Source organism: Cyanistes caeruleus, chromosome 20, assembly GCF_971803275.1.
Source record: "Cyanistes caeruleus chromosome 20, bCyaCae1.hap1.1, whole genome shotgun sequence".
NCBI classification, from domain to species: Eukaryota; Metazoa; Chordata; class Aves; order Passeriformes; family Paridae; genus Cyanistes; species Cyanistes caeruleus.
In genome coordinates this window covers 4,140,140-4,162,185 of record NC_141720.1, presented here as the reverse complement: position 1 = coordinate 4,162,185, position 22,046 = coordinate 4,140,140, and the positions used below count along the sequence as shown (strand labels likewise).

General features: G+C 45.3%; 2 protein-coding genes across 2 annotated transcripts in view; both read left to right on the top strand.

Annotated features, from left to right (window-relative positions):
- The window catches only part of MEGF9 (multiple EGF like domains 9), a 48,054-nt gene extending 39,121 nt beyond the window's left edge, over positions 1 to 8,933 (top strand). The window contains exons 5-6 of the mRNA XM_086858734.1: positions 299 to 571; positions 4,175 to 8,933. Coding sequence (XP_086714860.1) covers positions 299 to 571; positions 4,175 to 4,629 — 728 coding nt within the window. The 3' untranslated portion in view covers positions 4,630 to 8,933. The remainder of the gene's footprint in view (positions 1 to 298; positions 572 to 4,174) is intronic.
- Positions 8,930 to 22,046, top strand: part of CDK5RAP2 (CDK5 regulatory subunit associated protein 2) — a 73,371-nt gene continuing 60,254 nt past the window's right edge. Inside the window, exons 1-7 of the mRNA XM_086858733.1 lie at positions 8,930 to 12,743; positions 12,864 to 12,931; positions 13,574 to 13,641; positions 17,803 to 17,913; positions 18,721 to 18,797; positions 19,524 to 19,644; positions 21,087 to 21,238. Coding sequence (XP_086714859.1) covers positions 12,400 to 12,743; positions 12,864 to 12,931; positions 13,574 to 13,641; positions 17,803 to 17,913; positions 18,721 to 18,797; positions 19,524 to 19,644; positions 21,087 to 21,238 — 941 coding nt within the window. The 5' untranslated portion in view covers positions 8,930 to 12,399. The remainder of the gene's footprint in view (positions 12,744 to 12,863; positions 12,932 to 13,573; positions 13,642 to 17,802; positions 17,914 to 18,720; positions 18,798 to 19,523; positions 19,645 to 21,086; positions 21,239 to 22,046) is intronic.

Sequence of the window (22,046 nt, the reverse complement as noted above, 5' to 3'; positions counted from 1 at the left end):
ATGGAAATGTTCAGGAATAATGATCTATTTCCTTAGCAACGTGCCGAGTTTGCTCTGTGAGGTTGGTACGAGGCATCAGAACTCCCCAAAGCTGTTTTTTTCCCTGCTAACAGAGAAAGTGCTGCAGCTCAAAAGTTGTGTTTTCAGCTCAAAATTTGAGATTGGTCAGTACTTGGTGGCTGCTGATTTTTGTCAGGGTGCCTTGTGGTCAGATCCCATAGAACAAACCCCACAGAACAATCCCACAGCACTGCAAGGGGCTGTGACACATCCCTGCTTTGCTTTCTGTGTTCTCCAGAGCCTGGCGAGAGTGTCCCGAGGTGTGACAAGTGCAGACCAGGGTACACTGGCCTCAACTGCAACCAGTGTGACAAGGGCTACTACAACTCGGACAGCATCTGCGTGAGGTGCAGGTGCAACGGCAACGTGGACCCGGCGCTGTCCCCCAGCGTGTGCCGGCCGGACAGCGGGGAGTGCATCGGCTGTCTGTACCACACCACGGGCTTCCACTGTGAGCTGTGTCAGGAGGGCTACAGCAGGGACTCCGAGGGCACCAACTGCACCAGGAAAGGTAAAAAACGCTGCTCAAGTCAGTGGTAAGGCTCACTGTGCAGCTGCCCAAAGGTTGGAGAGGGAATGCTGTTAGCTGTTCGCATTAGTTTAGATTCATCTGGCCGCTGGTGCAGAGAAGAAAATCAGATCTTTCTAACAGAATCACAGAATAGGTTGGACAAGACCTTTGAGATCATCTGGTCCAACCTATGACCTAACACTTCCTCATCAAATAAACCATGGCACTGAGTGCCACGTCCAGCCTTCTTGTAAACACATCCAGGGATGGTGACTGCAGCACCTCCCTGGGTGGACGATTGCAGTTCCCAATTGTTGGTGCCTACTGGCCTTGAAGGGTGGTTTAGAGTTAGCTCTGTAACCACCCTGAGTCCAGACCCTGGCAAGCTGGAAAAACCCCAATCTGTTTGTAGTGTATTTAATGTAGAATGAGAGAAAATGGTTCTGAAGTTGCTCCTTCAGTGGTTATCTGGATGATGGTCTTCATGGTGGATGTCCAACACCATGCATGGCAACATCACCAGTGTGTGTATTAGGTGAAAGAACCCAGAGTTCAGGGAAGTATTTGGGCACCAGTTTGTGCCCGTCATGGACAGAGATTCAATTCAGATCTTCCCTCAGGAGCTAATGTGGTCTTCCCTTCTGTGCTGCTCTCTGGGTGTGTAATCACAGAGTCCTTCCCTGCTCAGGGAGAGGATCAGTACAACAAAGTTGGATGCTCATTAACTGTAACAGGGCTGGCAATGGCACTTTTACACCAGCTCATCCATTACCTCCCCCTACACAGCTCTGGCTTTGTGCAAGGATCCACATGACCTTGCTCCATTAAAATCCATATGTATGGTTTTGCTTGGGTACTTGCAGTTTTCACCATTCAGTTTTATTTAAATGGTGTTGTGGTAGTTTCTGATGTGGGGAAGGCCTGCCTGCTTTCAAGGGGGCTGGGTCATGCTCCTTGAGCTTTCCTCTCTCCCTGACACTTATGTTTTCCCTTTTTTATTAAGCAGTTAAAAAGATGTCCAGCTTCTTTCCAGTTCCTTAAAAGAAAAATTGCCTAAAAACTGACATGCTGATGTTACTGAGCATTAACTTGTTTTGGTTAAGATTTTCATAATCACCAGTCCATTTGACTGGCTTCTGGAGTGAAATCATCACCCAGGCTGTGTTTCAGTGGTTTCACAGGTGAAATGAGACAGCAGGTTCCATACAGCCAGGGCAAAGCTCATGTATCCACAGGGGCCATCCAGAGTCTCAAGCCTGACCAGGATTCTGGTGCTTCCAAGGCAGGTAGAGAGGATATTTAAAGGACCAAAGCGAGTGTTTCCAGCCCTGGAGCAGGCAGTGCTCCTGCTGCCGTGGGGAGGCACGGCAGGGGCTTGCTGCTGGTGCAGAGGGGCTCTGTGCCACCCAGCCAAGCACCGCAGCCTCCCCCAGGAACGGGTGCGTGGCCTCCTGCCAGAGCTCCTCCACTGCAGGAGGCAGCAGCAGCTCCGCAGAGCCGGCGCTTCAATCAAGCAGCTGGATCTGAGGCTCCCGGCAAAGCTGCCAAAGCAGCCCATTGAGTGAGCAGCTGCTGCTCTCAAGGAGCTGCTCTGGGACATCTGGAGAGCTGGCACGGCCCCGGGAGCGGAACAGGCAGCGCCGTGTCACGGCCCGGAAGCGGCGCCGGGGCCAGAGCCCGGCACTTCACCGTGACGTTCTGGGAGCGCCAGGAAATGTCTTCACCCGAGGCCTCTGTGCCAGCCCTGAGCTGATGCTGACTCACAAATAAAGCCCAGAAAAGTGCTGTTTCCTTGCTGGTGAATCAGCCATTGTCTCAGTTCTGTTTTTTCCCTACTTATAGCTACTGGCAGGGTTTGCCAGGGATTGAGTGTTGGTGAAGGAATTTGGAAAGGATGACCGAATTCCTCATGCCCTTTTCCCAAAGCCAAAGGTTTTCCAGGAACCTCTTGCTCTTGTCACATTGCTTCCTATTGCAAAATTCTGCCTGTCATGCCATAGAGAAATGCTTTCTGGCATTCAGCACTCATCCTGAGTGTCCTTATCAGCCTAAGGCAGGAGCTGTAGAGAGCAGAGGAGCTGCTGCAGGGAGTGAACTGGGCAGGAACCTCAGTTAGGTGTGCGATGCCCCTTCCAGAAGAATTTTTTTCTCAGTTGCCTGAACTGGGAACATGACAGCCCAAAGTTAACTTGTGGGAGTTCCCCTGAGGGCCCGTGGCAGGACATGTGCTGAATATTTCCAGCTTCTGTTGCCATTGGAGATGTGACTTAGTGCAAAATTAGTCCTTCGGAAGTGATTCTCCTCCTCAATCATAATTAGTAGATGTTCAGGAAAGCTGGAAGCTGGATCCATACAGCATGGCACCATCAGCTGTAATTGCTGCAGCTGTAGATGGATTTAAAATGAAGTTGCTTTTCTGTTGGCAGGAAGAGAGTGGGAAAGAGGATGCAGAGAGTCCTGTGGAGCAGTAGGTGCAGAGAACATTCTGGCTGATTGAGGCTTCATCTTGTGGAGTGTTCCTGTTGCCTGGACTTGAGAATCTAAAATAGATCAGGTTATTCATGTGAGGAAATGCTTTGTTAGCTACATTTGCGAGCTTAATACTGCAGATTTATGGTGCTCTCTGGGGCCTGTAGCTCAGCAGGTTTGATGCAGGTGTAATGAATTCACATCCCGCTTCTGAGAACTCAGGGTTAACCTGACTCCTGAACTGAGGAGGGAGTTATCCCATGGCTGCTGGAAGCAAGCAGGTTCTTGACTATTTAGTGCCAAGGAAAAGACAGAGCATAGTCTGGTAGTTCCCATGTTCTGATCCTTCCTGTGTGCACCTATGCCAGCAGCTGAAACCAAACCAGGATCCCAACTGGCCTCTGCTGTGTTCAAAAGCTTCTGAAGAACATCCACAGTCTTCTTTTGTTGTAATTTGGTGACCTTCTGCTTCTGGCTGTGTAGGCTGGGGGTTTCTGTATGGTTTGTGTACAACTTCCTTTGAAAGCAGAACTGAGGTTATTTTGCCCTTTTACCTAAAGTGGTGCAAACACTGAACCCGCTACAAAATGCTGAGCACTTGTGGTTCATTTTTTCAGTTTTCATCTTCTTGTTTGTACAAGTAGGGCAGAAAAAATAATAGTGTGAACAAAATCCTACATCTGGTGCAGTGGTTGTGAAGGGTTTAAGCTCCTGGAGTTGCTGTGTCTGAATGTGCAGCCCACACAGACACCAAGGGACACGTTGGTTCAGAGTCTAAACTTGCTGAGCTTGGTAAAGCCCCATTTTCCTGGTCTGAACAGGAGCTGGACTGGGACTCGCTGTCATCATGAGCTCCTGTGTTGAACCCTGAATCCTGATTACTGCACCTGTCTCTCAGCACTGGGCTTTCCAAGGAGTCCTGGAATCCATGGGCACTTAGCACACAGAATTATATTTAAAAAACCCAAACACAACCCTGGACAGATATATTCTAAATAGCTTTGAAAAAATACCTGTTTAGCAGTGTAGCCTTGTCATAATACCAGTGATAGAAATGTCAGATCTCTTATGTTTGTGTTTGATTTTCAGCTCAGCAGATTTTTTTATTGATTTTTTTTTTAATTTATTTTGTAGAAACCACTCTTAGCCCAGAACCAACGGAGTTTACAACTTCTGCTCCAAATACCACCAAGGCCACATCCTTTTCCACAGCAGTGCTAAACAGTACTTTGTCACCAACAACTCTACAGACAATATTTCCTATAAGCTCCTCTGACAACAGCACCTCTGCTTTCGCAGACGTTTCGTGGACTCAGTTTAACATCATTATTTTGACAGTGATCATCATTGTTGTGGTTCTACTAATGGGCTTTGTAGGTGCTGTCTACATGTACCGTGAGTATCAGAACAGAAAACTTAATGCTCCCTTTTGGACCATTGAACTCAAGGAGGACAACATCAGTTTCAGCAGCTACCATGACAGCATTCCCAACGCTGACGTGTCGGGGCTGCTGGAAGATGATGGGAATGAGGTGGCCCCGAATGGACAGCTCACGCTGACGACTCCCATGCATAATTATAAAGCTTAGAAGTCATCTAGCTATTCCAAAGTTTGCTTCTCAAAAAGTTACAGGGCTTGTGGAAGGGGTGTCAGGATCTGTGCCAAGGCCCCACGCAGAGGAATTTGCTGCTCAGATACTCTCTGGTGCCAGGTGTGCTGTGGCTTGCAGGTGGACAGAGGACAGTGTAGTACATCTGAATTGCGGGTAATGTGGTGAAATGCATTCAGTGTCCTGTTCTCCATAAAGATCCATAGAATTCACTGTTGTTCTAAACTGGATTATGCTGAATTTAAACATTTATTTATGAAGAGGTGGTGGGGTGGAGAGAGCAGAACCCAATGAGGAGTCAGAAGCTACTTGGTTTCCAGCCAACCCAACACTTGTGTCTTCATCCTTTAGTTTGAGAAGTAGCTCATGAATTAACAGTGGAATTTCAGGAAACAGATCTTTGGAAAGGCATCATCTTTGTTCCTGATAGGAACTTGTTTGAAAAGGAGAACAAAAAAAAAAAGGGAAGTAATTGTTCACTGTACTACCGAAAGGCAAGTAGGAGGAGTGAGTTGTACACTTAAAAAAATCACCATTATCTGTTCCCACTAAGCAAGGAAATGGGAAAAAAATCTTAAGAACATTTGAGTTAGGGAAGAGACTAAGCTTTTCCCTTTCTGAGTATTTATACAGGGTGATGATGCTATTAAGACATAGCAATCCATTTTTTTCTAGAAGGAGTTAATGAACTTGTATAGTTTCTGTGCAAGGGAAGACGACAAGACATCTCAGGGTTGCCATGTAAAAATAAAAGCCAGGCTTAATACCCTACCCTGATAGAAATGGTGTGTTCTGTATATAAAATGTAATATATCTTCTTGGAATTGTATTTGTAATTATTTGTAAAAAAAACAAGCAACCAACTGACCAACCAAAAAAATCCCCAACCACAAAACCACCAGCCCCTCCCCAACCTCCCCCACTCCCCAGGTCATGTTTTATCCTCTAGGTTTTAATTGTACAGCGGTTAGTGATGTTGTTTAAAAAAGAAAAAAACATGAGGATTGTTTAAAATACTGTAAATGAGATGGCAATATTGTTGGAGCTGGGCCTCTGGCAAACATCAACTGCTTAAAGCTTTTCTTCCACTGTCATTGAATAACTTCTTTTTTAGAGAAAATGTGAGTGCTCCCTACTTGTATCTGTCAAATTTTGCCATTCCTTCAAATACAGAGTGAATACCAGTGTTGCCATGACTAGGGCTGAGTAGGTGTCCAGAAACTGGATGCACCAATGGATTCCTTGCTTTTAAGTCTCTAGACAAAATGCAAATACACTGTCACAAACATGCTGAGAGCCTGGGCTCAATGGCTGAGGTTCTCCCAGGTGGGTGCTCGAGGTGTGGAGGGATCCCACTGCCATCTCTGCTGAGCTGGAGGGCTGAGCTCAGCCCCCTGGCCTCCTGAGGGACAAGAACAAAGGTCTCCTGGATTTGGGTGGAAACAGCTTTGGGATGAAGAGCTCACGGGACCTGATCTGCACTTCGAGGCTCAGAAGGTAAAAGTGCACAGATGCTTTCAGAATTTAAAGTAGCACAAGGTGGTGGTGGGGAATCAGCTGTCCAAAAAGCACTACAGGGAGCAGGTTTTACAGATTCCCCTGATTTTGGTGGGAGGCTGATGGGCTGTTAGCAAAGAGAACAACTAACAGGCAGCGCTCACAGGGAGGTCACACCACGGAGCTCCTGGGCAGGGGCTGTGCTCCCCGTGCCACCTGTCCCACCCTGGAAATCAAACTACTGCATGGAAACAGGGCAAGAAACAAATATTTCCCCTCACTCTTGCCCAGCCTCAGAGGTGCAGCTGTGTTGCTGTGTGTGGTGGGGAAATGGTGATCCAGGAGCTGGTGGAAGCATTCTCTGAGCCAGGAAAAAGTGAATATTTCTTCAGATGAGAAATGGTAGAGAGAACATGTTGGTTATTTATGTGTTTTTTGATGCTGTGAGGAGGTTTCTTGTATCTTTGGAAACTTGGGAGGGGGGAGAAGTAGGTGATTCAAACACATGCTCAAAGATGCCATTTCTGCCTCAAAAACTTGCTACCTGATTTAAAGATGAGTCATGGCAAGTCAGAATGAAAATCGTTGAGGATGACCAAGGGGAAATGGTGAGGGCAGAATTGGAATTGCATATAGGCCCAAGCTGATGGAAAAAAGCTGATGGAAAAACTCCCGTTGCCTGTGGTGGGCCTGGGTGAGGCCCCATAATTCAGGTAATAAATCTGGCTCATGTCAGTCAGAGCAATGTTACTTTTAGTTATAAATCGGGGGAGGACTGGAAGAGAAAATCTGGATATTGCTAATCTTTGAGTTACTCATCAAACTTTCAAAGAGCAGAATGGTGACAAAACGGAAAATTTCCTGGAAGTTGTAATTGTTTAGAGGTGCTGATCTAGCGATCCACTTGCACTTGGTCACTTCATGGGGTGGGGAAGGGTAATTTAGGAAGTGTTGGCTTCTGGGACTGATGCTAGCAAGCAAATCGAAGGACAGGTTGTTCACTTTAATGTTTCTAAAATACTTTAGCAGATTTTTTCATCTCTGCCACAAAACACCTCTTCCTTAAATTTTGCTGTGACTGTGGGCTGCTTTGTAACAGGAACAGGCTTGGATTTTGTCTCGCTGGAGAAATGGGGACCATCTGCTCAAGCAGAGCGTGGGCTCGGGTGCTGAGCCATCCTAGTCCCTGCCTGCCACAGCACAGGAGGTGTTGGCACCTGGGCTGCTTCTGACCCCCAAAGAAATCCAAAGGCTTGGTGTTTGGGAAGAGGAGGAGTCAGGGTGCCCTGCAGGGTGGGACAGCTGCTGTCTGTGGATTGCACAGCTGGATAAAGGGATGGAGACAGCCTGGAAAACGTGATGGGAAGCTTGGTTGGGCAGGGGGGACCTGGCTGCCCAGATTTGGATGGCACAGGATGTTCCTGAACAGGGAGCACAGTGAGGATGTGGCACTGGCACTGTGCTTGTCAAATGGCAGAATGACTCAGCAGGGACACAGCAGCCACCTCCTGCCAACCAGGCCTTGGCACACAGGAGCACCAGTAATAAAAGGAGATCGATGCCTCAGCAGGGAAAGAATAAACAGCTTCATGTTTGACTTTGGTTATGTGAGATCAGATCATCCGTGCTCTTATCAGTTTCCCTGGCACCACAGGAGGGAGGAAGAAGCTGAGCTCATTCTGTCTCCAGTCACCTTGGGTTGGATAGGATGTGGAGGGGTAGCAGAGCTCAAACACTTGTGCTGAGGTTGGGGTAAGGGCAGGTAAATCAGAAGTGGACTCTCAGGGCTGTTTTGAGGCCCAGCTGAGCAGCCAGCCAGGCCAGGATAGGACATGTTGGTGACTTGTGGGGCTGGGGTGGCAGTCCAGGAGCACGTGGTGTTCCTGATGCACCTGTAGCACCTCCTGCCTGGGAATGCTGCCCAGCTGCTGCCGTGGGGCTGTCACAGGGCACTCGTGGGACAGCAGCTGCAGAGCAGAGAGGAGGTGTGACAGGGCAGGGGGGCTGGTGCATGTGGGAAAGCAGCTCCAGGCATGATCCTTGGCACTGTGAGGGCTCAGCTGGCAGTAAAGGCAGGAACAGAATGAGCAGATGAAGGGCACAGAGCTGGGCTGGGGCAGGGCTGGGGCAGCCTGCAGGGCTCTCAGCCTGGGGGAGCGTTTAGTGAGCACCGACATGCAGAAAAGTGGTGGGGCTAATGAGGAGAGATGATCCCGAATCTCGTGGACCAATGTAGCTGGAAATAGCTACGAGGAGCACTAGCCCTGGGGAGCTGTCAGGAGATGTCAGCCACTGGAATGATAATTCCCTTGGACCGGGCTGAGCAAACTTAGCAAGCATTTAGGAGAGAGGAGGGGGTATATCCAGCATCCTTCAGGTATCGTTGGCCAGTTAACCACTGCTGTGCAGCATCATCCTCTTCAATGTTAACAGGCAATGTAAATGTGCAGAAAGTTTGCACAGTCTCCTTTAAATAAAGGATGTAAAAATAGTTTTTAAAGTGAAGTTTTAGAGTGAGCTCCCACAGGACTCTGCTCTTTATGTGTCAGAGGAATGGATTAAAATAAGAAAAATGTGGGCCTTAAAAGTTGTACTTGCTCCCATCTGAAACCCATCAGTCTCACTCTACATCCAAATACGGCGTCTCCCAAGCATATGCTATGCTTACAAATGCATTTCTAAAAAGAAAAAAAAAAGTGTATGATTTGAATATATGTCAGAATTTATACAGAAGAATGTTATTTAAAATGAATAAAAATAAATGTATATAATTTGTATCTATGCCACTTGGATTTTTGCATTTGTGTTTTTGTTCATTGAATTTCAGCAAGAGTCTTTGCAGTGACAGAAAAGGTTGAATCCAATCTCATTCCAGTAATAACATTTATTCCAAGAGAATTATTCCTTCATTATGCCCGTGTGTGAGATGAGAACCAAGACACAAAAATGTTTTCTATCACAGATATTCATATGCACAGTTGACATTCTGTGTTGGAAAATCCACCTGAAAAATGAGCCCTCTGATCTCTTGTGTCTGCTATGAACCATCCCAGCCCTCAGCTGGGTTTGGGAGCTCCTCTGGCAATGACAGTTTTCCCACTCTTTTCTGTATCATTCACATGGACACATTTTGTCAGAGATGTGCATCACTAACAAGGAAACCCTCACAGCAAAGCTGGAAACGGGATGAGGATATTGTATCAGATTTTTCTTCATGACCACAGGCTTTTTTCAAAGGCCATTTTTGTTATAGATACTCTGAAATCCACATCTGTGCCATCAGTTCTGGGAGTGTTTGCAGAGGGGCCTGTGGAAAACTTGAATTTCCTTCTCACTTGGCAGAGCTAGGGAATTGGTTTTTGTTTTGCAAACACAACTGCTAAAGGCTCTTTTTTTGGTGAAAGCTGTGTCTGATTCTTCAGCCCTTATTAAGCAAAGAACTTGGAGAGGTAAGGCTTCGTACACTGAGCGAGCACGTGGCATTAAGTGTTCATTCAGATGTTTGACTGAGCCAGAGCTGTGTAGCTGCTGGAGGTGGGAAGATTTCAGGCTGCCTTGAGAGGAAGGAAAGTTCCAACACGGCTTCCTGGCATGAGGGTTTAGTGTAATCTCCCCAAATGTGCTACTAATGAACTTAAGGTTAAACAACATTAAGCAGATTATCCCAAGGCAAGTTGTTAAATGCTTCTAAACAACACATTTCCCAGTCCTTTCTGCCCCTTGCAGCTTCTTGGTGCTACTGCAGGTTGTAAAACACTGGGCGGTGCAGTAAAATTTCCTAGGGAAATTTTCCATCCTGGCTGTGTGTATACACAGAATCATAGGACCACAGAATGGTTTGGGTTGGAAAGGACCTAAAAATCATCTTGTTTCACCAATCATGGGCAGGAACATCTTCCACTAGACCAGATTGCTCCAAGCCAGGGAAGATAGACAGGGATGTATCCCTATATATCCATATCTTTATCCATCAGACAGCCTCTTAAGTAATAAACTTCACAAGGAGGGACCTGCTGATTTCCTTTTGACTAGAGTGTGTTGGACACATCTGCAGACAGGTGTGCTGTGTGTGCAGAGTGATTTACTCTGCACTTGTGGCTGATGGATGCTCATTTAAAGACCTACATCAAATATGTAACACCTTGCTGAAACCTTAAAAAAGAGCAAATTAGTATTATCCTTTCAAGTGAGTAGACTTACTCATTTTATGAAGATCTGTTCTGTAAATGAGGAAAACTCACATTTCAGCCTGGCTGATCAGATTCTGGTGCCATATGGCAGACCTGATTTTGTGAACTTAATTTCAGCTTGGCAGAGGCCACTGCAAAAGGATTTCAGTCACATAAGGTGACCAGTGTCTCTTGAGGTCTTTCACGGGGGAGCTGAAGGGACTGAATATCCCTCGGGGTCATCAGACCCCAAATGCCAAGCATGAGGCATGTCCAGTTGGACAGGAGATGGGCTTAAGAGCTCAGCTGTGCTAAGCAGTGCCTGGCACTTCCTGGCAGTTTGGGACTGCTGCAGCTCCATCATGCACTTGTAGCCATAAAGCTGAAAGAATTAAGCAGGGATGGGAAGCCCACCATGACTGTGGACATCGAGAGCTGGAGTGACTGCTCCCAGCAGTCTGGGGCATTTGACAGGGGAGTGTCAATCCAAACAGTGAGCTGGTGCAGGTGCATGGAGGAAATGGAGTTCACAGGGCACCAGGCCAACAGGGAACAATAAACTCACAGAACTGGGAATAATCTCACTGAATTCATGACCTGTGGTTGGTCAGCCCTTATCTGTGGCCTAATTCCTGGCCAGGTAAGAGTCCCCTTGGGACAGCCTAGAGGAAAGGGAGTGAAACCTGACCTGAGTTGGTACCCAAGAGGAAACCAAATCCAAAGGAGGAAACCAAATCTAATGCACAGGGTCACTCCCGTGGGTGAGCCAGGTGAGTGTCCTGCTGGGATGGAGCTTCTTTGTGTTACAGAGAATGGTGAGAACAAGTCCCAGCATGAGGCACCACTTGATGCCCAATGCACTCTGGGGGCAGCATGGCTGCAAGGCAGCCCAGTGGAAAATGACCTGGGAGTTGACAGTGGCTGAACATGTGCCTGAGAAGGCCAATGGCTCCTGGCTTGTACCAACAAGAGTGTGGCCACAGGACTCGGGCAGTGACTGTCCCCTGTGCTGAGCATGGGTGAGGCACCTCAAGTCCTGTGTCCCGTTCTGGGCCCCTCATGACCAGGAGGACTTTGAGGAGCTGGAGTGTGTCCAGGGAAAGGAATGGAGCTGGGAAAGGGGCTCAGCCTGGAGAAAAAGAGGCTTGGGGAGACCTCCTGGCTCTGCACAGCTCTGGACAGGAGGGGCAGCCAGGGGGTATTGGGCTCTGCTCCCAGGGAACAAGAAGAAGAACAACAGGGAATTGCCTCAAGCTGTACCAGGGAGGTTCAGGCTGGACGTCAGGAGAAATTTCTTCACAAAATGGGAGATTTGACATTAGGAGGGGGCTGCCCAGGGAGGTGATAGAGCCACTGCCCTTGGAGGTGTCCACTGGACACGGCCCTCAGTGCACCGGGCTGGGTGATGAGGCGGGGATTGGTCAAAGGTTGGATTCCATATCTGAGAAGTCTTTTCCAACTTAAATAATTCAATGACTCCGTGATGATGTAAATATTGCAAGGAGGTATTTCAATCCTGCACACAGGTTCTAAATGAATTAAAGGAAGGCAAGGATGCCCAGCAAGGAAGGGTCTGGAGCTCCAGCTGTGACCGGCACTATTCCCCCGGCCATGGCCCGTGTTGAGGGGCCATAGCAGCAGCATCTAATCCAGCTCAGCTTCTCCTGCTGTCGGTGTTCTGAAATGTCCAATGCAACTGCATTTTCTTCCATAAAAAGGAGAGCCGACACGCTTACAACTTTGCTTTACAAAAAACCCCTCCCAAATTCATTCAAAATCCGCCTGCGCGGATGACAGCAGCTGCCTTCACCCCCGGCCCTTAGGATGAACTGTGACCAGAATGTGGAACTAAGGCGCGTTTATTTCTCCTGCCAAGCCCAGAGACGGCTTTGCGCTGCGGGGAACATGGTAAACATCAGCTCCAGCGGCTCTGCCAGGCTCGGCAGGAGCTGGGGGCCTGGTGCATCCCTGCAAAAGCCTGTCCCAAACGGGAGCAGGGCCCGGGGAGCGGCGGCGAGGGCTCTGTCCCCGCTGCCCCCTCAGGCGCCCCGTGCCCTGGGCCGGGTTCCTTCCCTCACTCGAGATGGCGCCCGGCCGCTCTGTCCTCCTCGCCCGGCTGGCACCGCCCCACTCTGCCCTCATCAAACATGGCGGCTGCCCGCCCGCCCGCCCGGACCCGCTGCCCTCATCAAACAGGGCGGCTCCCATTCGCTTCTCACTGTGCCCGCCCCCCGCGCGCCCCGCGGCGGCTTCAGCGGCTTCAGCGCGCCCGACGCAAAGATGGCGGAAGCGATTGCGGGCGTTTGAATTCCAGGGAAGCCGCCAAATCCGCGCACAAAGGCGCCGGGAGCCGCGGGAGCCGCGCGGGCGATCCATGGATTCGCTGCCGGGGGAGGACCCGACGCTGCCGCTGGCGTTGGAGGGCAGGTACGGGGAGCTGCGGGGCGGGCGGCGCTCAGGCAGCGCGGGCGCGTGTGGCGGGGCCGGGCCCGGGGACGAGCCCCCGGCTGTTGTGCTCTCAGCGCTCTCCTCCTCCTTCTCCCCCAGCACCAGCGGCCTCCAGCTGCCGGACACCTCCCGCGGGGACCCCCAGGCCGGCCCGCCCGGCGGACAAGGTGAGGCTGGATCGCGGCCGGAGCCCGCACATCCCTGCCCCGGCTCGGTGCTTCCCGCTGCTCCCCAAACCTGCGGAAAAATCCTCCAACTTGCGGCAAAAAGGCAAAAAAAAAAATAAAAAGCTTTTAAGCGATGCGCTTTTTTTAGGTAATTTAAGTGTTTTTAAGAGCACAGAGCGCCAGCAGCTGCTGCCGTCACTGCCCTGTGGTCATTAGGGCTCTCAGCCTTATATAAGGTGATCAGCGGTTTTGTGCAGCGTGTACTTAAAATACTTGGAATATCCAGTGAGGCTGTGCTGCCTGTTCGTATTCTGCTCAGAGTTAGGGAACTTGCACGCTGTGCATCATCCAGTTCTTGCTCTGAGGATTTGTTCTTGACAGCACACCTCACATAGCCTAATTCCAGTTCACATTGTAATTTAAATGGGTGATGGAATTTGGGAATTTAAGTGATAGGCAGCTTGCTGTGATCAGAAAGGAATGTAGATGCTAACATGTAATGTAAACAGGGGGCCAAGCAGTGCCTCTCTCACTTCCTAAAAGGTTTTGTTATGTTTAGATTGGTGTAGACCTTTGCCAAATTGAAGCCCTACTTAGAGAGATTCTGCTGTCTGAACTTGTTCTGTCTTCTTAAATGTCTAGTGGTACCAGATGTGGCAGAAGACACAGTCTCACCAACTCGAGCTCGGACCATGAAGGACTATGAAAATGTAAGCAGAACTTTTAATGTAAGATTCGGTGACAGATTTATGGCCAAGATATTTCCAGCGTGCTGGATGAAGTGTTGACTCTGAGTCTGTGTCGCACACAAACCTTTTGGAAGTGTGACCAGATGAATGTTCATGTCCATGCTTTAAACCTCTACTTCTTAAGTGTTGCTTTCAAAAACTGAGGGAGGAATTTGCTGTTCAGAGCAGCCAACTCTTGTGCTGAAGTTGTGAAATAAAATTGGCACCCTCTGCTCAAAAGTTCCTGCAGCTCACCAGAAACATCAGAACTTGGTTTGCACATCTGCTGTTGATTTCTTTCAGGGAAGCATCAAGTTTATTTTCATTTAGGTTAGTGTGGGATTTGGCTTTTTAATTCATTGACTGCACTGTGATGCCTTTTAACTTTACAGTATGAGTGTGCTTGGAATGCTTGTGTTGTAGAAGTCCACTATCATTGTGACAATTTTGTAGATAGAAGTATTTTGGCACTTACTAGAATATAAAAGAAAACATTAGATTTTAAAAATATGGTAACTGTATTGGCTTTTCGAATTGAACCTCGGGAGAACCCTAGGAACCCCAGGGGAACCTCAGGAGAACCTTGGGAGAACCTCTGGAACCTCGAGAACCTCTGGAACCTCGAGAACCTCTGGAACCTCGAGAACCGCCGGAACCTCGAGAACCGCCGGAACCTCGAGAACCGCCGGAACCTCGAGAACCTCGAGAACCGCCGGAACCTCGAGAACCGCCGGAACCTCGAGAACCTCCGGAACCTCGAGAACCGCCGGAACCTCGAGAACCTCTAGAACCTCCGGAACCTTGGGAACCTCGGGAGCTTCAGGGGAGCCTCAGGAGAGCCCCAGGAAAACCTCGGGGGAACCTCTGGAACCTCGAGAGAGCCCTGGGAGCTTCAGGGGAGCTTCAGGGGAGCCTTGGGGGGAACCTCCGGAGCTTCAGGAGAACCTCAGGGGAACCTCGGGAGCACCTCGGGAACCTCGGGGGAGCTTTGGGAGAACCTCGGGAGCTTCAGGGAAGCCTTGGGGGAACCTCGGGAGCTTCGGGAGCTTCAGGGAGAGCCGGCTTAGCCCAGGAGAACAGGGAAAATAACAATAACAGGAAAAATAGAAATAAATATCAATAGAAATAACAGTAAAATTTAAAATAAAAATAGCAGTAAAAATAAAAATAGCAGTAAAAATAAAATTAAAAATATAAACAACAGAAATATAATATCATATAATATGCAGTAAATAAAAATTAAAATGATGGTAAAAATAAAATCCAAAATATAAATAGTAAAATATAAATATAAATATAAATATAAATATAAATATAAATATAAATATAAATATAAATATAAATATAAATATAAATATAAATGAGGTTCCCGAGGTTCCTGAGGTTTGGGTGTGTTGCAGGACAGCTTCCCTGTTAAGGACTAGAGTGATAAACTTAAGGTATTTGTTTGTGAAGAAGCTGTAGGTGGGAAAATGATCTAAAATCTCTGAGATGATTGCTGCAGATAAAGGCTGTGGCTGCTGCCTTTGGTCTGTGCCAGGTGTCTGCAGTTTCAGTGCACTGCTGCTGTTACCTTTTGTGGCAATGCTGTGTGTGAAATGAGTGTTTCTTACAAACTCTTTCAGTTTTTTGTGGCCTTATATCCCCCCTGAGGAGAAAGCTCTGCCATTTGCTCAGTGTTCAAAGCTTGTTTTGGAAAGCCTTTGGTGAAGGATGTTGTTTGCAGTCTGTATATCTTTCCCTTTCTCTCTTGTTTCGGTGTGTCACTGGGGTAGACAGACTGCCTTGGCATTGGGATGTGCTTAAAATCTCTTCCTGTGATGTGTGCCAAAGACCTCAGTCCAGAATATACATTTTTCTAGTGGTTTGCTATCTGCAGAGTTCCTGGGCACAGGAAAAAAGTTGCAGAAGGGAGGAAAAATCTGTTGCTGTTTGTCCAGGGGCCTCCCCACAGGTCTGCTGTTTCTGAGCATCCTGGTATGCTCAGACCCCCATGTTAAACTGAGCTGCAAAACTTCCCATGGGATGAGAACTTTTATGGATGCCAGCAGTGTAATGAAGCTCAAAAGACACATTAACATGAAGGAAGAAGAATATACATTAAACACCATTAAACTTACTTCTATAACTCTGTAATTCTACAGGCTACAAGAAGGATGTAATGAAAAGAACGTGCTCTGGCCTTGTAGCTCAGAAGGAACAGGATGGATGTAATTCCCTTAAGTGGGCTAAAAGGTGGATCCATGTAAGAAAGGTCCTTTAATGTTTATACCTGGAGAAGGTGCTGAGCTGGATAATGCTGGAGGTGCAGATTTTTGAATTATTTATGGTGTCCCACTTTGTTGCAATATAGGGGTAACCATTCTATTATAGAAAACATGATTACACGGGCAAAGTGAAAAGCATCTCTAAGGTGGACCTTGTTATGGGTAATGAGATGTTCATGAACAGAAAGGGCAATGGGTATCAAGTAAGGGAGCTGAATAATAATATTTGTGGGTTTCTTTCTTGTCTCTCCAAACCCACTTTGAGTTTTGCTGTAAATCTAAAACAGTCTTTATAGTTGAAAACTTGTGCTGTGAAACCACAGCCACTGCTGACAGTTCCCTTTTGAACAAAACTGGCTCCATGCAGACTTGGAAAGAAGCTAATCTGAGTTGGGATTTGTTAATGCTGTGGAATATTCTGTGCAGTATGTATATCATTGTCTTGGTTTTCATTACTTTTGTTTAAATGCAGAAATCAAAATGCATAAAGGAATTAAGACTGAGTTTTCAAATGCAAAGTTCAGAAGGTTGCCATTAAAATCTTTTTGCAGTGTGAACTTTCTCACATTTTACACGTTTCCTTTCATTAACCAATAACTTTTAAATTGTCTGTCTGCTCTTTCATCCAAGAAGCTGAACATCAGAGATGACATTTGTTTCACTCCGTGGTTTATGATTGCATAGTCTGTTTCATTTGCCTTTTGAAAATATTACCCTTAAGCACTTTGGTTTATCTCTGTTGCCACTGAAATGCATGTAGCAAGAGTTGTGAAATGCTGAATTCTTTCAAAATTATTTTTTCCATGTGACTCAGAAATATATTGAATGTATGGAGACTAATTAGAAGTTCAGCTGGTACAACTTAAGAGTGTTTTTGTCAGTTGGATTTTTTTCTGAATGAGCAGGGACTGCTGGGGATGATTTACTGACAGGTTACTTCAGGGTGTGGGAATGAGCCACTAAGTTTATGTAGGATTTTCAATTGCTCAGGTGATTTTCACTTTTGTGAATAATGACGAGGCAGCTTGCTGGGCAGGGATTATTAAACTGAAGAATTGTTTGCAGATGCAGGTTTTGAGTGCAGTTACAGAAAATAATCTTGGGTTTCACAAGCCAAATATTTTGGAAATTGTATTGCTAATAATTTTTACAAATAGCACTGTAGTGTTCTGGAAAAGCCTACATAAATATTTTATTAGTAGCTCTGTTACATATTAGGTTTCCATTTGCTGAAAGCACCTGGCAGGGGACATGAGTCTTATTTGAATGAATGTATTATGTTTAGTCTCTTAAAAAAATTTAGAGGGAGACTCCTTTCTCTAATGAAACCATCAACTAAGTTACAGCTTCTACAAGAAAGGTTAAAAGTGATAAGCATTTTTTCCCCAAAGAATTGCACTATGAATTACGGGATGGGATAAAGGTTTTATTGGTGTTTGACTGGGCTCAGTTGTGTGATTGTGGTTTTTCTTGCTATGAATGAAGTTACCTGGGTCCTGTTAATGAATCTGCCTTCCAAGGCTTTTGCTTAGCAAATATTTCTGTTTCAATGTGGTGTCTTGTATTTTGTTCAAGTTCTGTCATTTGGAAGAATGACTTAATGCTGTTAGATTCAAAAATCTCTTTTGAATTCTTACTGTGTCAGTCAGTGATTTGATACTTTTGGGAATAGTTCAAAGGACACAAGACTATGTGTTATATATTTAATTAACACCTTCACAATTGAACATGTGTGTGTGACCCACGTGTATGTTCAAGATTAACTCGAATTATGTCGAGTGGGTGGAATTCTGATCTTTCACCAAGCAAAACTGTTGCAGGTTAGGATTTTTCCTTTTTTGTTTTTCTTTTTCTCATTGTCTTTCTTCTTTCACAGCAAATCACTGATCTGAAAAAAGAAAACTTCAACCTGAAACTTCGTATTTATTTTCTGGAGGAGCGAATGCAGCAGAAGTTTGATGGTCCCACTGAAGAAATCTACAAAATTGTAAGCATTTAGAATCACTTCCTGGAACTGTGTCTCTTTTTGAAGAGTTTGTTTTGTGGAAAGTTTGCTTGTCACACTTGACTTTTAAGTCTCTTTTTGTTATTGGAAATTTTGGTGTGATTGTTTTATTCTGACTTTTTCCTTTTCAGTAATAACTAAGTTAAAGTGACCTAAACAGGTGCTTTCCTCAGGTCTCTTCTCCATAATGACATGGAAACTTGAGTCTCTCTTGATGCATTTTTCAGTAGTTAAGAACATAAATCAATGTTTGGGTAGATGACAGTTGCAGCTGAATATTGCTGCCTGGTCTTCTCCACTGGTGATTTGTTTGTAATTGAGGATATGTTGAAATGGTGTTTGTCAGCTTCCTGGCCAAAGAGTTCTTTGTACAATTACATCCTTAGAAGTTTCCTCAGGCTATAACAAAATAATTCTAAAATTACTAAAAACCTCTGTAGTTGATAAAATCAGGTTTTGAAAAGAAAAGAAAATATTTACTAGCTTAAAGGAAAATATGCTTGGAAACCCTAAAAATTCCCAAACTGAAGTGCAGTACTCCCTACTGGAGCAGTTAAGTGTGTGTGCAGGGGATTTGTATTGCTTGAGTGCAATAGTCCTTAATGCTATTGATACTTCTGGAAGGTTTGAACCTTGCAAAATATGTCTTTTACAGCTAAATGTCCATTCTTATCCCAGTGACACTTTATATTTGCTGCTCCAAGCAAAAAGTAATCTACACACTGCCAATAACTTTTGGGGTGGGTGATCTTCCAGTTCTTTGCAGACATTTTCATTCTTTTGTCACAGAACATTGAGCTGAAAGTTGAGATAGAAAGTCTGAAGCGAGAACTGCAGGAGAGGGAGAAGCTACTCATCAAGGCCTAGTAAGCACCATTTTATTTATTGATGTCCATTACTTGGGATTTGTTTCTATGTGTTTTTTCCCTAATGCTTTAGGAATTGGAAGGTCTAAAGGGCACTTATTTAACAATGTCTGGTTCAAAACTAATCCAGGCTGGCAGCTGTTGATTGCCCCACGGGCCTCGATTTCAGTGGAATTTGCTTTGTTTGCCTGAGGACCAGATGAATTTTGCTTGATCTCTCCAGGTTGCCCAAAGGGTATTGCTGTGCTTTGATGGGAACCTTGCATCAAAATCAAAATTTAGGTGGCAGTCATGAACAAGTGATCATCAACACTTACTTAACAAGTATTAAGTAAGGAGACACTGCCTGTTCTTTTCTCACAAAATGTTAACACTGAAAAGGCAAATGGAGACATCTCAGCAGTTCCATGTCTTCAGTGCTGCTTCCTGTGGAAAGCACAGCTCTGCTGAAGGCTTTATAGTCTATTTGAAAGCTTTAGAAATAGAAAGGAAATTTTTCACTTTTTAATTATACATCTAAAATGCTTCTTTATCCACTGTGCCAAGGCTTGTATGTGGAACTCACGGACTCCATCCAAATTGCTGCATAATCTGTAGTTTGTATCTAACCTGAAAGTGATAAGCAGGTACAGAGAAAGTGGAAAATGCTTGAGCATAATCCATCAGCCACTGGCACTGAAATGTCTTCCACACTGGTATGCACTGGGATTTATGTCTGTTTTTCAGTAAGGCAGTTGAAAGCTTGGCTCAGGGTGGTGATGCTGAAGTGCAGCATGGGAAAGAGGCACAAAAGAAGATGCAAGAGATGGAGGAAATGCTGACTGGCAGAATTAACCTTCTGGAAGAGGTGAGTGACCAGAGCTGAAGGAATATTAAGGAATCACTGCTGTCTTTGTACTTCTATCTGAGATTTGATAATGTGTCAACCTATATTTTTTTCATGTCTTTTTTCATTCCTCACTATCTGTGCTTGAGACAGTTTATTCCTGTATTTGTTGTTGAGTTTTGGTTACTTTACAGAGGTATTGTAGTGTAAAGGGAAGGGATCCACAGGGATGATTGAAGTCCATTTAAAGTGAATTCTTTCAGGGAGGAGGAAAGGGGAATTTGTATGACTACTTATTCATTTTACTGGAACTGGGATTTCTGAAAGCATTCTTTGTGCTGTTGAATTGGTAGAGAAGTTCTTAAATTGCTTCCTCTGTCCCAAGTCAGGCAGTCAGGCTGGTGTTTTCCAGATCTGATAGGTGGAAGAGCAGATTTTCTGATGTCATGGAGATGGGGTATTTTCTGTAGCCCAAAGATAGTGTTGGTCTCTGACATTAATTTTATTCTGTTTATGAATTCAAACACTGAAGTGTGGTTTTAGTCACAGGTTTACACAGCACCATGTAATTATATAGATCCAGGGAGTGCTAACAAAGATAAATTTCCTTCAGAGCTCTTGACTGACGGGTGAATGTTGGCAAACAGCTTTTCAGGAGAGGGGTTGAGTGGGGAGGTTCAATAGTGAAAGAGCTTTTCCTGTCCCTCCCCAAAAGAGATGCTTTTAAGTTTGGATGTGAAGGCGGGGGGGAATGACTTGTTAGGCTACAAGGAGGCTTTTATTTTGTAGGAACCTAAATTGGGTAAGCATAGCAGGGGAAGCTTGCAGTGGAAAAATGAAGATCAAAACAAATTTGATGTAGTATATGGCAAGCTGTTTTGTGTATCTTTTTATTGGCATTCTCCATCTCTGTGAGTTGGGTGACCCAGAGGAAGTTGACTGAAATCTCTGGCTGTTATCTCCATTTCTTTTGCTGTTGAAGAGAAAAATGTCTGATTCATACTTTATCAATTCCTGCATAATATTATAAATGATGTTGGAAAGAGTTCCAATTAGCTACAGTGAGCTTGGGAATATTAATTTTATTGAACAAAAAAGTCCTTCTTTAACCTCTTTAATTTAAGTGTAGCTATTTATTATGATAGTGGGAGGGCAGTGGGACAAAACTATGTTATAATTGCTAAATCTAAAACCATAGCATAGGGGCACTTTTGTTTCCAGTTCTGCTATGAGTTAGGGTATTTTTTATTTTTTTGAAACAAATTTCCCTTCTTTCTGCACCACTGAAAGTGGATTAATCTTGAAAATGCAGACACAGAGTTCAGAAGCATTTACAAAGAGCTTGAAATACTTGGTAAAAGTTCCTAAATTAAACATCCTGACATATGTTGGGTAGAAGAGTGGAAAAAAATTCATGAGCATTTAGTTCTTAGAGGCATCAGGATTGTGTGTTTTAATTTCAGAATCTTCAAGCTGCCCAAGAAGAGGTGGAAAAAGCCCTTGCAGTGACAGAGAAGGAGAAAGCTCTGAGGATCGCTGCTGAGCAGAAACTTGCTTCAATAATGAATGCCCCTGCAAAGGATGTGGACAAGGTTACAGAAGCTGAGAAAGACAGGTCAGAACTGTTGCCAGTAATGTTTCTAACTGCTGGAATTCTTTATTGTTAAAGTGTGGAGAGTCAGGACGGGTTTGGGTCTGATTAGTTTGGTCCTACCTTTAGCTACAGAGGAGTTACTTGGCCATCCATGGAGTGAATGGCAGCACAGCAGCCAGTTTAGTGCTTTGTGGAGCAAAGCCATCTTTAAAAGTTTCTCTGAAAGCCTAAAAGGGACAGGATGTGTGAAACCTAAGCTCATAGGTCAGGCTGGTAAATTTAATGGGAAGAGAAAGACTGTTAGAAATACTTTTACAATCCGGGTTGCAAAACACGAGGAATCAGGGATGGCATCTCGTGCTGTAAAGTTTTCATGTGTAACACTCAGATCTGTCAGAAAATGTCATTATTTTTCTTGGAATACTGGAAGTGTGAAGATGTGTATTGACAAAAGACAACAGTACCCACCTGACTTGTTTTTAGTATGGTTTTTTTTTTGTTTTATGTGAAATAAGAACCGCTTAGATACAAATGTAGGTGAAACTGAATACTTGAGAGACACTTGATGAAGGCACATAAGGATGTGGTGTGTGGGCTAAGAAAGGAAATAGATTAATAAGGGTTTTGTGTGTGCTGTGAAGGACAGTGTGAGTAAAATATTGAAGTTGATGTTTGAAGTGGTATTGGAGGAAAATAAGAATGAGCACTTTGCAGATAGCTCAACCCTGTTTGCTTGTGTTAAAGTTACAGCACTTTTTCAGGTTTTTCAGGGTTATGAAAGTCCTTCCTTAAGTTCTGTAAGTATTGTCTTGAATCTTCACTTAGGAGA